At 44.8% G+C, this 12,638-nt stretch overlaps 1 protein-coding gene across 10 annotated transcripts in view; it reads left to right on the top strand.

The window, feature by feature from the left end:
• The first annotated feature begins 5,244 nt into the window (after positions 1–5,244).
• FAM13C (family with sequence similarity 13 member C) overlaps positions 5,245–12,638 on the top strand; it is a 115,678-nt gene continuing 108,284 nt past the window's right edge. For 2 of the 10 annotated variants that reach the window (XM_042033297.1, XM_042033295.1), the window contains exons 1-4: positions 5,247–5,481; positions 7,043–7,217; positions 7,430–7,639; positions 9,378–9,561. In XM_042033297.1, coding sequence (XP_041889231.1) covers positions 5,452–5,481; positions 7,043–7,217; positions 7,430–7,639; positions 9,378–9,561 — 599 coding nt within the window. In that variant the 5' untranslated portion in view covers positions 5,247–5,451. Of the gene's footprint in view, positions 5,482–7,042; positions 7,218–7,429; positions 7,640–9,377; positions 9,562–12,638 lie in introns of all 10 variants that reach the window. The other 8 variants (XM_042033302.1, XM_042033298.1, XM_042033303.1 and 5 more) reach the window with 6 other exon arrangements.

Here is a 12,638-nt window from a genome sequence, read left to right as displayed (position 1 = left end):
CATGTGGAGGTGCTGTGAAGAAGTAGGGAACAAAAACATATATTTGTGAGACTAGGTTTGACAGCCTGATGCCTCCCTGGTGTATCCATTACATGAAACAATTAAGTAGTCACTCTTCTGAGTGTGTGATTAACCATTTTAGCTACCAGAAAGATTCCTGGGAGAGAGAGATGGGAAGAAGGAATTCCCACTGAGCAGACCATTACCTTGTTGCTTTAGAGGCAGGAGACCTGAATTTGCACAAGACAGACTCAATTACTCCAAACAGAGTTTCATCATCTCACCTGAAACTGGGAAGCTTGATGGAGAGGCTGCTGCCATCTCAGTTCCTGTGGGGGGAAGGTCTCTGTTTTGAGGGTCTTTTTTTGAGTTTTCTCTGATTTTGTTCAAGAAGTAGTATCACAAGACTGCAGAAGGCGGAGATAACTGAACATAACAGGAGCAACTCTTTTGAAACCATGTTGAACCAGTAAGGAGTAGTTCTATGCCACTGGAGGAATACAAGTGAAAAACTGCATCTGCCTGGCTTTTACACAGGCTAGGGCAGTGTCTGGTGGTGCAAGAGGATGCTGAAGCCTCTATTTATTGTAGTCCTCCTTTCTCTTTTTTATCCCCACCTCAGGTGCTGTGCAAGCTAGAGGCAGAGAGGAGGCAAGGACTAATCCTGTCTTACTTCTTTACAGCTCTTCAAGGAGGCAATATTGTGTTGCAACTGTATTATTTAGGGGAAATGGTAGCATATGGTGCCAGAGATAATTGCTGCAGCAAGAGATTCATACGCCATGAGCTGTCTGGAGCTGAAGCTGGAAGCCGAGTTTCACTTCAGCTGTGGGAAGGTGTCAGAAACCAGCAGCAGTTTGTGCATGGAGCCTCCTGGGAGGTCTGTCTTCCCAGGAGGATGATTTGGGATGCAGAAACTGGCCCAGTACTTGCAACTTTTGCTGAAAGTAATCCAACATTTCAAATTCCCTTTGAAAATGAGCAGACAGGGAACAAACCATGATTGCAGAAATTTTGTGTTCCTTTGTGTTTTTCTTTTCATCTTCCTGTTTCTTGGAGAAGTAAACCTGGAGTCAGCAAATTTCATGATATAGACTGAAATATAATAGAAACATAGACTTTAAATAATTTGCAGGGCCTGAAAAAGAGCTCTACTTACTTCATTACAATAGTTTTCAGCTTGTGGCTCTTTTTGCTGATGTTCTGCTCTTTAGCAACAACAGCAAGGTAGTGCCTTTAGATAATGAAGCAATACTGCATTTTGAATGCTGACTTGTTTTCCCTGGAACAGCATCAAGAAAATGAAGAGGTTTAAGTGCCAGGTGGAGATTAGAGGAAGAAAATGAAATTCAAAACAGGAAGCAGAGAGAGGCAGGCTGCAAAACAACCTTGATGAGATTTCACTCCAAGAGAGGAATATTGACAGTTATTGATCTGTCGCCTGCCAGTCACTTTCAGTTCCACAAAACTGCCAAGGAATTGTGCAGCTTTCTGCAGGCTTTTCAAAAGCCTTTAAAAGAAAGATGATGCTAGAGGGTTTAATGGACTGGGAAGACTAAAAAAAAAAAGGCCAGCAAGCAGTCTGAGCATTTGCCTCCCACTGTTTCATTGGGCAGTTCTCCACATGCCTGTAATTCAGCTGCCTGGAAACAGGCTCTGCTGAGCCACCTCAGGACACCAACACATCCCTTGCCAAAGATGGGCTCAGATAGAGCGAAGCAGCTCCAAGCCTGCCAGGTGCTGTGTCTGCAGCAGGAAGGAGCCTTGCCGTGACTCAGGGGATATCTGCTCAGGCACAGCTCTGGGCTCGTGTGTGCCTGGCTGCTGGAGAAGGAGCAGCTCCCGTGTGCCTGGCTGGCACTGGCTTGCAGACATACCCATCTCTGTCCCCAGAGCAGACCACCTGAGCAGCTGTGAGCAGAAACAGAGTTAGAGGGGACGCTGCTCAGCTGACAAGGCCTTGCCTGGCAGGAGATGTTGGGGCCTGTGTGCTCTTCCCATAGGCACAGCAAAAAGCAATGCAAGTAGCAGCAGGGGAGAGCTGCTTTCTTGTCAGGACAGCAACTCTTCCTCGCTGATAATTTAACTTGGCAAGTAGGCATGGTTGGCAATCAGATTGTTGTGATGAGGGACGTGTGGCAACCAGTCCTTATGTCTGTGCTATGACTTTTACCAGCTAAAATGCAGGAAAACTTACAGTGATACCGTAGCAATCAAGAAAGAGATGCTTCATTTCTTGCCAATGATTACCTAATATGAGATGCATTTTTCCATGTCTACTCTGTCTTGGTTGTAGTTCTTATTGCCATTTTTTCCTTTTGTTTGAGAAGCCCTATAGTTTGTCTACCAAGTCCATATACTATAAAATGTGCAGATTTTCAGAACTTACTGAATTTATTGTTTAGAGAGGCTCATGATGAATTGGAATAAAATATACAGATGCTGTGTGTGAGATTAATACCTGCTTTGAAAGCCAGTAAGACAGGTTTGTGTGATGGAATCGCAGCCATGTGTATCAGCCCTGACTGTTTTTCGTGATAATTCAGGGATGCTTTTATGGGCTTAGCTCCCAAGGGTTCTCAGGGCTGAGGTGGTGCAACTGATGTATCACAGTATGACAGTGCCTTCTCAAAGCCTGCAGCTGGCATCAGCAGGGCTGCTTGCCCCGGTGCTTGCTTCTAATCCAGAGCCACCAGCGCCTCTCCAGCTGGATGTGGGCCACGGCAGGTCTGCCCACACCACACCCCACCGCAGCCTCCCGGAGGGGCACATGCTCCCTGCTTGGCTCTTGCCCACCAGAACGGGCTTTCTTGCCTGCTTAGCTGGGTGCTTGCAGACTCCTGAAGCTGAGACACAGATCACCAAGTTAGCAGAGCAGGCTGCTTGCAGCTTTGAAGGAAAACTTCAATGAACTCTGAAGCCTCAGTTAATTATTTTTCTTGCTGCTATTGTTTTTTACTGCTGCCGACAGTGGATTTACCTCTGCCCTCTCTCGGAGGGATCCTGCTGTTCCTAATGCTGCTGTAAAAAACCTTGTTTCTAAGGAGTAAAACTAAACTTTTCTGTTTTCCTTTCATGTTTATCCTTTCTCAGTCTTATTGAAACATCAGCAACCCTCACAAGTAGCCCATTCAGCAGCTGGAGGCCACGGCCCCAGTGAAGAGAGTACAAAGGGAGTCCCTGGTGCTGGTCCAGCCCCTCACACGCTCAGGCTGGGGCACTGCCTTTCCTCACAGCCCTTCCCCTGGGCCGCAGGTGCTGGCAGACCAAAAGCTTTGGTTTTAATTTAGACGTGGCCCTTGAAGTCAGGCTGGCTTCTCAAAGCACCACACATCCTTGTCATATATCTCAAGTCCTGCTTTGATCCAGAGGTTGTGAAGGAAGGGTTGGAATTTCAGCTACACAGTATGAGCAGTTATCTGTTGAATTTGCGCTACCAGCAGCCTCCTGCTCTTTATACAACTGCGATGCAAGGAGAAATCATCCCTCCGACCCGTGTTGTTCAGTACAAAAGGAAAACCCTGCCCGGGGCTTGGGGCTCCTCGCCGTGTCCGCGGTGGGGCTTGCAGGACCACCTCTCTGGCAAGCCTCGTGTGCCCTCTAGCTGCTGCGGGCTCCCAGGGAGCGGCGGCGTCCGCGGCCTCGCTGGAGCCGGCGGGCAGGACTTGAAAGCGAATTCCTCAATAATTGGAGTCAGAGGAGCAGTTGAGACCGAGAGGTTGATTGCAGTGGCTGCTGCCTTGTTTGCCCTGTGATGAGCCAACAGATAAAATTTGTGTTTGCTGCTCAGGTGCAGAATTAGTTGCTTTGGAAGGTATTTACCTACAGGTTACGTGTTCAGCTGAAGCGGGGAGAGTGATATATCGGCAGGATGACTCCCGTGGCATCTAGTGAGATGGAAAATGGAAATGTGCTGTGGGGCAGGGAGCAAAGAGTTAGAGAGTTGACAATTTTTTGTTTTAATTTTGTAATTTTCGCACAGGCCCTTTTGTGATGTGTTTCTCTGCAGAAGGAGATTGCTGCAGGCTCACCGGTGTGGTTAGCTACGGTGACTGAATGTGTCGTGCTTTTGTCTGTCCCAAAGAGACCCAGCAGAAGTGGGGGAGCTGCTCGTTCTCCAGCCGCCTTGCAAACACAGCGATAAAGGGTGTGAAGGCAGGGAGGGTGGGGAAGCACCGCTTATAGTGGCTGGAGGGCAGAGGATGTGAATGGAGCAGGGAGAGGATGTCACACCAAAATGCCCCCGGACCCTCTCAGCCACGAGCACTGAACACCACGCTGCTGTGAGAGGGCACTCACACTGCTGATATGGGAGGGAACACATTTTCTTCTCTCTTTTAGCAGTCAGTGTTGGGGGCACAGCACCATCAGGCCCAGGAGCTCCTGTGAGCGCAGCAGCTTGAACAGGCTGAGCAGCCACAGCTGTGGTGAGGGGCACAGGTGGAGCTTGTCTGCAGAGATGAGGCCAGGCTGAGCCTGTGGGGTGGTGAGGAGATGCTGACCCTGCTGGAGCCAGCTTAGTAGGTAAAGAAAGCCCTAAACCACAGCATTATTCAGACCTCATAGTGGGATCTTGTGGAGAGGTAAGTGGGCTAAAATTCTGCACTAGTTTTTAAGTGATATTCCTTCTGGTGAGGAAGAGGGAATTATCTCTGCTATCTGTGCTGCACCAGTGTGGTGTTGGAGTAGCTGCTGCTTTTCTAGTGCTCCACCAAGGGGGTCTGCCTCAGCACCTCTACATTTTTTTGCCTTGTGTGTTTTGCTTTTGTTTCATGTGTACCTACTAAGTTTGTGTTAAAATCTCCCCCAATTACATTTTACTGCAACATTACTTTCTTCTTTAAGGCTTATTTCCCAGGACAGGCTTTATATATGAAAGAATTATAAAAGGTGTTGGGCTGAATTGCATCTTCGTATTCTAAGAACTGGATGGGTCCTTGCCCATATGTTGGCCAAAATAATTGTGTGTGTGTTACATAAACAAGCAGCTATAATGTGTACACTGAGGGCCACCTCATAGTATTTTCCTTGCTGCTGTGGCAGGTGGGATGGACGGCAGGTAGTAGGAATATCTGCAAACCTGCACTGCAAAAACCCACTCGAAAGCAAATATCGGGCCCAGGATCAGCGTGCCTCAGGAAGCCGTGGCATTGTGTCTGCTAGGTGCCATGGAAACATCTCCTGGTGGTAACACAGCCCTCAGGTTGTGTACGGTGCCTCCAGAGGGAAGTGCTGGCTGGAAGGAATCCACTTTTACTAGGAGTTAATTTCTACCTTCCACCAACTCTGGAGGGAAACCACTGATTAAGATGATGCCTAGCAATTATACTACGATAAGTTAAATACAGAGTGGCTGCTGTTAGCTTTGGCCAGGCTGCACGGATTTGTGGAGGGGAAGAAAGGTGATGGTGTCTTGCAAGCTGAAATACTGGCACTCTGCTGCAGTCTAACATGGGAGCAGGCGCCTCCCTTTCCATCTGCGTAAGTGAACTTAAATCTGGCTTCTTCAGTCCTTTCTCACACCCTTTCTCCTTCCTGAGAAGGCTGACTGTCTGCTGCATCTGAAAAGGGAAAGGGGAGGGATTTAGAGTAATGGTGCACAAAGATTTTAGAGGTTTTTTGTAACACCTTGCAGCTAATATATAAAAACGCTGTAAAACATGTTTGGTACATGCTGATATTAGTTCCTTTTAGGTAATTATTTATGCTATAACACTAACATCAAATTCTAAGCTTGCCTGTGTACCGAAAGAGCAAAATGGGCTCGGGTGTTTCGAGTGCTGTGTGTGCTTTTGCCATGGCAGCAGGGCTGGCCTGGAGCTCCAGCTCATGGCTTTGCTGCAGGCGTGTGTGAAAAGCAGCTTCACTACAGCAGTTCAGCTTCAAACCCATAGGAAAATCTTTCCTCTTCCTGTCTGAAAACATAGTAGTAAAAACATTTAAGAAGAGGCTGGTTTCACAGTGCAGTGACATAGTGCTACAAAATAAAAAAAATTAAAAATTCCCCCCTTCAAATGAGATGTAGGTACTGTTTAAATAGTCCTAGTGCAGAAATGGTCAATCCAGGTGCTCCTGGTTTGGGCTTCTGCTCTCATTGCCTGGTAGGAACATGAGGGCAAAAGGCGGCAGGCGCTGTGGGCCGTGTCAGCTGCCTGTAAGGCGAGCAGGGGCCTCAGGGGAGGCGGGGAGGAGGCTGGGGCAGCCGCGAGTCCTTTCGGAGTGCCGGGCAGAGTTTCCCCTTTCCTTAAATATCCCTGAGGGATATCATTCTTAAATACATATTTGATATGTATATTCTAAATGTACCTAAGCATATATTTAGATAGATATTCCTAAACACCCGCCCCAGGCAGGCCTGCTGGGCTGAGGGGCTGCAGAGCCGGCTGTGCCCACCTGGGGCAGCGCCCTGTCCTCACAGGGCCCCTCAGCCGCCCTCAGGGACAGGCACCCCCCGCCAGAGCCCACAAACTTCCCAGCTCGTGCTCTGCGTCCTGGCAGGATGACAAAACAGCTTCTTTCATCAGACAGGATGAAAAGTGTAGGTTGTTTGTGATTTCTTATGTTTTTGCGTCTGTTGTTGGGGTAAGAAATTTGGAATAACTGGGTGAGCAGGCAGGACCCCCTTCTGAGGCTTGTAACACGGCTGCTGCTTAAATTCTTCTTCTGGTTCCTTCATGAATATTGCATTTTCTATCCTCAGGAATTAGGTAGAAATTCACAAATTTCATGGGGTTGGAAGGCTTTCTGGGGCTTCTTTGAGGTGTAGTGACCCCTCCCTTCCCCGAACAGCACATCTGCCTCAACATGAGGCCCTATTTTCCCTGACTGCAGGTGTGAGGGGGCTTTACAGGAGTTTACCCCATCACAGGTTTTGTCTCAGCTAAACAGAAGAATATTAGTATTTTAAGAATATACAGTAGAAATAAAATTTATACGAAGATGCTACGAGGAAGACAAGAATTTTACTGAAGCAGTAGATCTTTGGAGGGTAAAATAATAAAAGCCAGTCACTGTTTATCACTTGTCTGTTTTTATTTCCCAGAAATCATTCTCTTCTATTCAAGTTAGGCACACAACAAATAAAATTTCACCAGATCTACAGTTTAGTGGAGAAAGAAGCACATTTGGTGTTCCTCTGGAAACCCTCGTACAGGATGCAAAGCAATGTGGGGTTCCTTCTCTCGTGACACAGATGGTGGAGTACCTAGAGGCGTTTGGTAAGTTCATATTTTTCCTGCTTGGCTTCTGAAAGCTGGTATTCTTTGCTTAAGCTGTACTTTTCAGCTGTAAATGCTGAAAACATTACAATTGTTACAATTGTTACAATTATTGTGCCTTCTTAAAGGAGCTCTTGCTTTTTGAACTCCAGTTCTCATCACAAAGATGTGGTAAAGCAACCACTGTTTACTGTTCTGCATTTCTTACCCAGGTCTGGAGCGAGTCGGTATATTTCGAATTGGTGGCCCAGCAAATAAAATCAAGGAATTGAGGCAGAAGTACAATCAAGGGGAAAAAGTCGACCTTATTAATGATGGAGATGTTGATTCTGTGGCCAGTCTCCTGAAGCTCTTCCTGAAAGAACTACCAGTGGCTGTTTTTCCAGACAATATTTGTTCTGGCTTGCTAAAAACTTTCCAAGGTACAGAACAGGCACCTTCCAAGCTTCTGTCCTTTCTCTGACAGTGACAGATAATGTGTTCATTGCACCTTCTATAAACAAGGCTTTGTGTTTCCTTAACCTGAGACTGATGTTTAATTGCTTTGGAGGGACCAGGCATCTATGACCTTGCCTTTTTTTGATTTAGTTAAGTCTTTTGGATTCCCTTCCTTCTCGTGGCAATGCATCCTGCAATCCAATCCTGCATTCTTTGAGAAAGCTCCTCTTCTGCAGGCTGTCTTCTTAAAATTGTATACCTTACTAGTTCCTGGGATAACATTTTTGCTTTTAATGTACTCACCACCTTAAAGCTGCTTGTGTCTTTATATAGCCACTGCCTCAGTTCTCTCTTTTCCAAGCTGAAGCCCTCTTTTTTATTTAACCTTCCCTGGCACAGGAGGTTTTCTGTGCATCCCCGTTCTTATTTAGAACTTCATTTTTAGTTAGCATTTATTTCACCAGTCCTCCTATAATCTTCTTGGACAGCAGTGTGTGGAGCAGCACGACGCTTTCAAAATGCAGAGCCAAGATGTGTACCCACAGCCGTTCACTGCCTGGTTCCCCATCCATGCCTGTAATGGCCGAGCTAATGCTCTCGGTCTGCCCGGTGATTTTGACTGATAACTAATTCACGTGTTTGCATACAAATAAGTGGGTTTTGTGGGTTACTTTGCAGGCTGCTTTTGTTCAAAATGCCTGTGTAGGGGTTTACAAAGAAAGAGAAAGGAAGCAGTTTCACGAACTGTGAAAGTCTCCGCAGAAAGACCTACGGGGCTTTTGCAAACACTTTTTTTTTTCTACCCTGAACAGTCTTGCTGTCCTTTTTTAAAATTATTTTTTCCTCTCCATCCCCGTTTCCATTTCTCTCATTAATCAGCTGTGCACCACGGGCCTCGACCCGCACAGAATGTATTTTTTAGGGCTAAAATTACCCTTAAGGGCATGATTTACTTACAAACAATGTCAAAGCTACGCAGATGTGTCCTGGTGATCTACGGCAAATTTGAGCATCAGCTGCCAATTATTGAGCAGTACTGTCATGTCAATTCTAATAGCCAGGAGACTTTACCCTACTGATACTGAACTGCTGATCAAACCGAGTTGCTTGTGAACCCCTTTTCTGCCTTTTTACCCTTCTCTGAAGAATGAGAACCAAGAAAATGTTAAGTATCCCCAATTTAGGTTTTTAAGCATCTCTTGTGTAACTACAGCTGCATATTTATAGAGCAAAGATGTTTTGAGTCTGAGAGCTACCAATTAGTCAGGAAATGAAGATGCTGTGGGGCTGAAAGGGTACAATTTCTCGTTCCTCTTAATGAGAGCCATAGAGCATGTGTAAAATCTCTTGGGAGAGTCAAGGCTGATAACCTTGTACCATCTTTAAAGGCAGTTTTGAGGATTCAGGTACATGACTCCTGCCTGCAATTTCACTAAGAAAGCAGCTAGTGCTGGATGATTTTTCCATAACAGGAAGTATATCAGAAACAGTGTGTGTAAAACTCGATATCCAGAAAATCCATGGTCCTTAAATATTCATATGTGAAAACTGTTGTCAAAATTTAGTGTATAAAATCCTTGTTTGGGACGTATTTATTCTTCAATTTGCTCTAATATATTTTAAAACTTCCCTTCTTTCTTATATCTAATGGTTATGATGAAATTGTGTTGGTATGAGGAATATCTGTGTCATAAGTTTGGGTTTGGTGTTTCCCCCCCCCAGAGCACAAAGTCAACACAACAGAATGCATAGAGAACCTGAGACAATTGCTCAACTGCCTGCCCAAAGCCCATCAAAACCTTCTTCAGTTCCTGTCTGCTTTCCTGCTGAAGGTAGCAACCCATAGTGCAGTGAATTTCATGACTCTGGAAAACCTGGCCATCGTGTTTGGACCTGCTCTGTTCAAGTGAGTCCTCTCTATTTAGCTACCTCAAACAGCACAGCAAGATCACACCTCACAGTGAGGTTTTCTGTTGTAACTGTGTGTCCAATAGTCAGTGGAGCATTTTAAAAGTTAAATGTTTATATGGTAAGTTATGGGCAGATGACAAGTGACAGGTTCTGAGCTGGCTGATCACTTTCATTCTGTTAGGCACTGACTAGACAGGTCCAGCCTCAAGTAAGAAACCATATGAAGAGGCATGAGGGATGGAGAGCTGTTTAAGGAGAACTGCTTCTCTTTTCTTAGCCAAGATAAGTGCTGGCTGTGGAGGCTACTTAGTTGTTGGATTTGATTCTGAAAAGCTCACCCTCACTTTGAGTTTGTAATAGCATTTGATATCAGAGAAATGAATCCCTGTTATCAAGAAAGAGAAGCAACTCATTCTGCCCTTGCCACTGAAATTCAAGTTGACATCCAAGTTGCCAGCTGAGCTTGCAAGCAGTGAGTGCCTGGCTGGAGCTAGAGAAGGCATGCTTGGGGTGGGGGATGGTGAGTGGGCACAAAACTGGAACCTAAAAGGGGAGTGGGACAGCATGTCATGCAAGTCAACGTGGTAAGAAAGAACAGCCTAGTGTGATCAGATAATAGGGGATTTCCCCCCTTCATTGTTGACATTAGAGGGTGGTAAAATATTTATACCTGTTACAATTTGTAAAGCTTTGTTTTAATGGATCATAGCCATGCCAGCTTAATGTGAACTATAAGCCAATGTCACTTTGCAAAATGTGTATGCTAGCAATTAATATCTTCTATGCAGTAAAAAAGCCTTGTTATTCAGTTGGGTGGGGTTTTTTTTGTTTGTTTGTGGCAAGCCAAGTTCATTTTAAAAGTAGATATTCAACAAATTTGATCAGCATCAATGACAGGCTTTGTTTTGGGGAACTGTAATTTTAAACCTTGCTGCTGTTTCATAGGTCTCTGTATGTGGTCTCTGTTTTCCTGCACTGTGGGTTTATTACCAGGTGTACTAGCATTTGACCTTTGCAGGTGATAAAAGTTTATATCTTTAGCAAAAGTACAGCAAGGGGAACGAATCTAACAAGATGTGGTGTGGTTGGAGTTATGCCACTCTGTCCTCTGGGAAAAGGCCTCACCATGAAGGGTATTCAGCACGGGAACAAAACAGTTTTGCAACCAGACCCCAGGTTCCTTAATACCTTCATACTAAAGTTAGTAAATGAGTGGAGACAGAGGAGGTTTATTTATCAGTGTTTGGATTACTTGTGTGGTGACACTTATCAACATCGGCTGATGCTTAAAGGCCTTCACCAAGAATCTGTCCCTTGGCCCCCACACGAATTCAGAAAGCACTTCACCGACTGTCTCTCTTCTGCCATCAGGGGATATTTGCTGTCACCTGGGGCTTTAGTGCATGCACACCCATGCAAGGAGACTTTGTTCTTTTATCTCCACTCTCCAATTATCCCAACGCGTGCCCAGCGATTCCTGTATCTGCACATAAGAGTCCCATATGCTCTCTTACTGATTGATGAACTGCTTCAGTTTTTAAATGTCCCACTCTGCTGGGACATGGCTCAGCTGCTTTCTGAACATGTGCCTTTGCCTGGTTTTTAAAGTACATTCAGTGCTAAACTGAGTGCTTGTGGCAATGACCTGTCTGAGAAGCCTTGAAAGCAATCAGCATCGGGTTTCCCTGCCAGTGACCTGTCAAGACAACAGCTACCATAAATAGAAGTATGTCTGCACTATAAATGTTATCTTCACCTTTTTACAGTCATTCGGATTTCACCAGCTCTGGGAGACAACCCAGTAAATCTGGAGCTCATTTTTTCTTTGTAAAATATTTAACTGGTGCTGTGCTTGGTGAGTTACCTCCTAGGCTTATGAAAAATCGCCTTTTCGGTAGTTGGGCAGAGAGGAGGGCCTTGCAATTTTGGCACTGTCAGTGAGATTGCTCTATACCACTTCCTGCTGAGTGACCTGAGGTCTTCAGTGTTTCAGAATAAATAATTTGTGTTATCCTGTACAGCAGTGAAATTCAAGGTAGTCAGCTGTGGCAAATCATATCTGCTGACACAGGGAAAAAGCCATAAATATCCTTTATGTCTTTCAGAGCAAGAATTAGTGCAATTATCTGGCACATTATGAAACATTTGGCAGCCAGAGCGAAGGAAATTGAGACATGTTGGGTAGTACTTGCTGTAGTTGTTCAGTGTAAATGTGAAGGTTATGGAAAAAAACACTTCTAATCTGCAGAAATGTGTGCTCTGTGCAATTGCTGGAATTAACCTTCTGGAGGTAATGTCAGCTCCACTTATGGCACAAATTCATAGCAGGTGTTAAAACTGTTCTTCATATATTCTGGCAATCTGCATTTTTGTGAAATTGCATCTTCCCTCTTTGACATTAAACAACTAAACTAAGTTGTTCATGAGCCTTTTCATATCTATTTATATTTGAGTGTAAATTCTGTCTATGATTATCACCTATCTCAATCTTTTGGCACTTTTATTTGTGGAAACCTGTCATACTTATAGTTCCACTGAAGTGACCAAGTAGGAATATTCAGTAGTTGGAACATGGAACCAATATGAGCCTTGGGAACACAAAAGAAGAATATTAAACTTTGTACATTGTAAGCCTAAACTGCACATACTTGGTGATTAGTAGCTGTTGTTATTGTAACACAAAAATTGTAAGGCTTAGCACAGGTATTATATTGAAAGTCTAGTTAGAGGATCATGGAAAACTCCTGTTTTTGTCCTCCTAGTATATATAAATGCCTAGGAGAAGGTATTGCTATACTTTTGTCAGAGATTCGACTGATGTTATTTAAATTTCCATGGATACTTTGTTATGCTTCATCTTGGTAAAGAGATTTTTGGTACTGGTCTCAGAAAGTAATTCTTGCATGAGTGCACAAGGTCTCCAGCCAGCCAGCTGTTTGCTTCTACTCACTTTGACTCATTCTTTCTGTAAATTTGCAGCAAGCCTGTGGCAGCAGGGAACCTTGGCAGACCTCCTGGACAGAGCCAAGGCAGGGGACTGTGTGGACTTTTTAGCCTGTGCTATGTGGCAAA

Source organism: Corvus kubaryi, unplaced genomic scaffold (assembly GCF_017639235.1).
Source record: "Corvus kubaryi isolate FWS band 111438036 unplaced genomic scaffold, C.kubaryi_AGA036_p1.0 37357, whole genome shotgun sequence".
In the NCBI taxonomy this organism is placed as follows: Eukaryota; Metazoa; Chordata; class Aves; order Passeriformes; family Corvidae; genus Corvus; species Corvus kubaryi.
The sequence above is the reverse complement of the archived record's forward strand: the minus strand, read 5'-3'. Positions and strand labels throughout refer to the sequence as shown.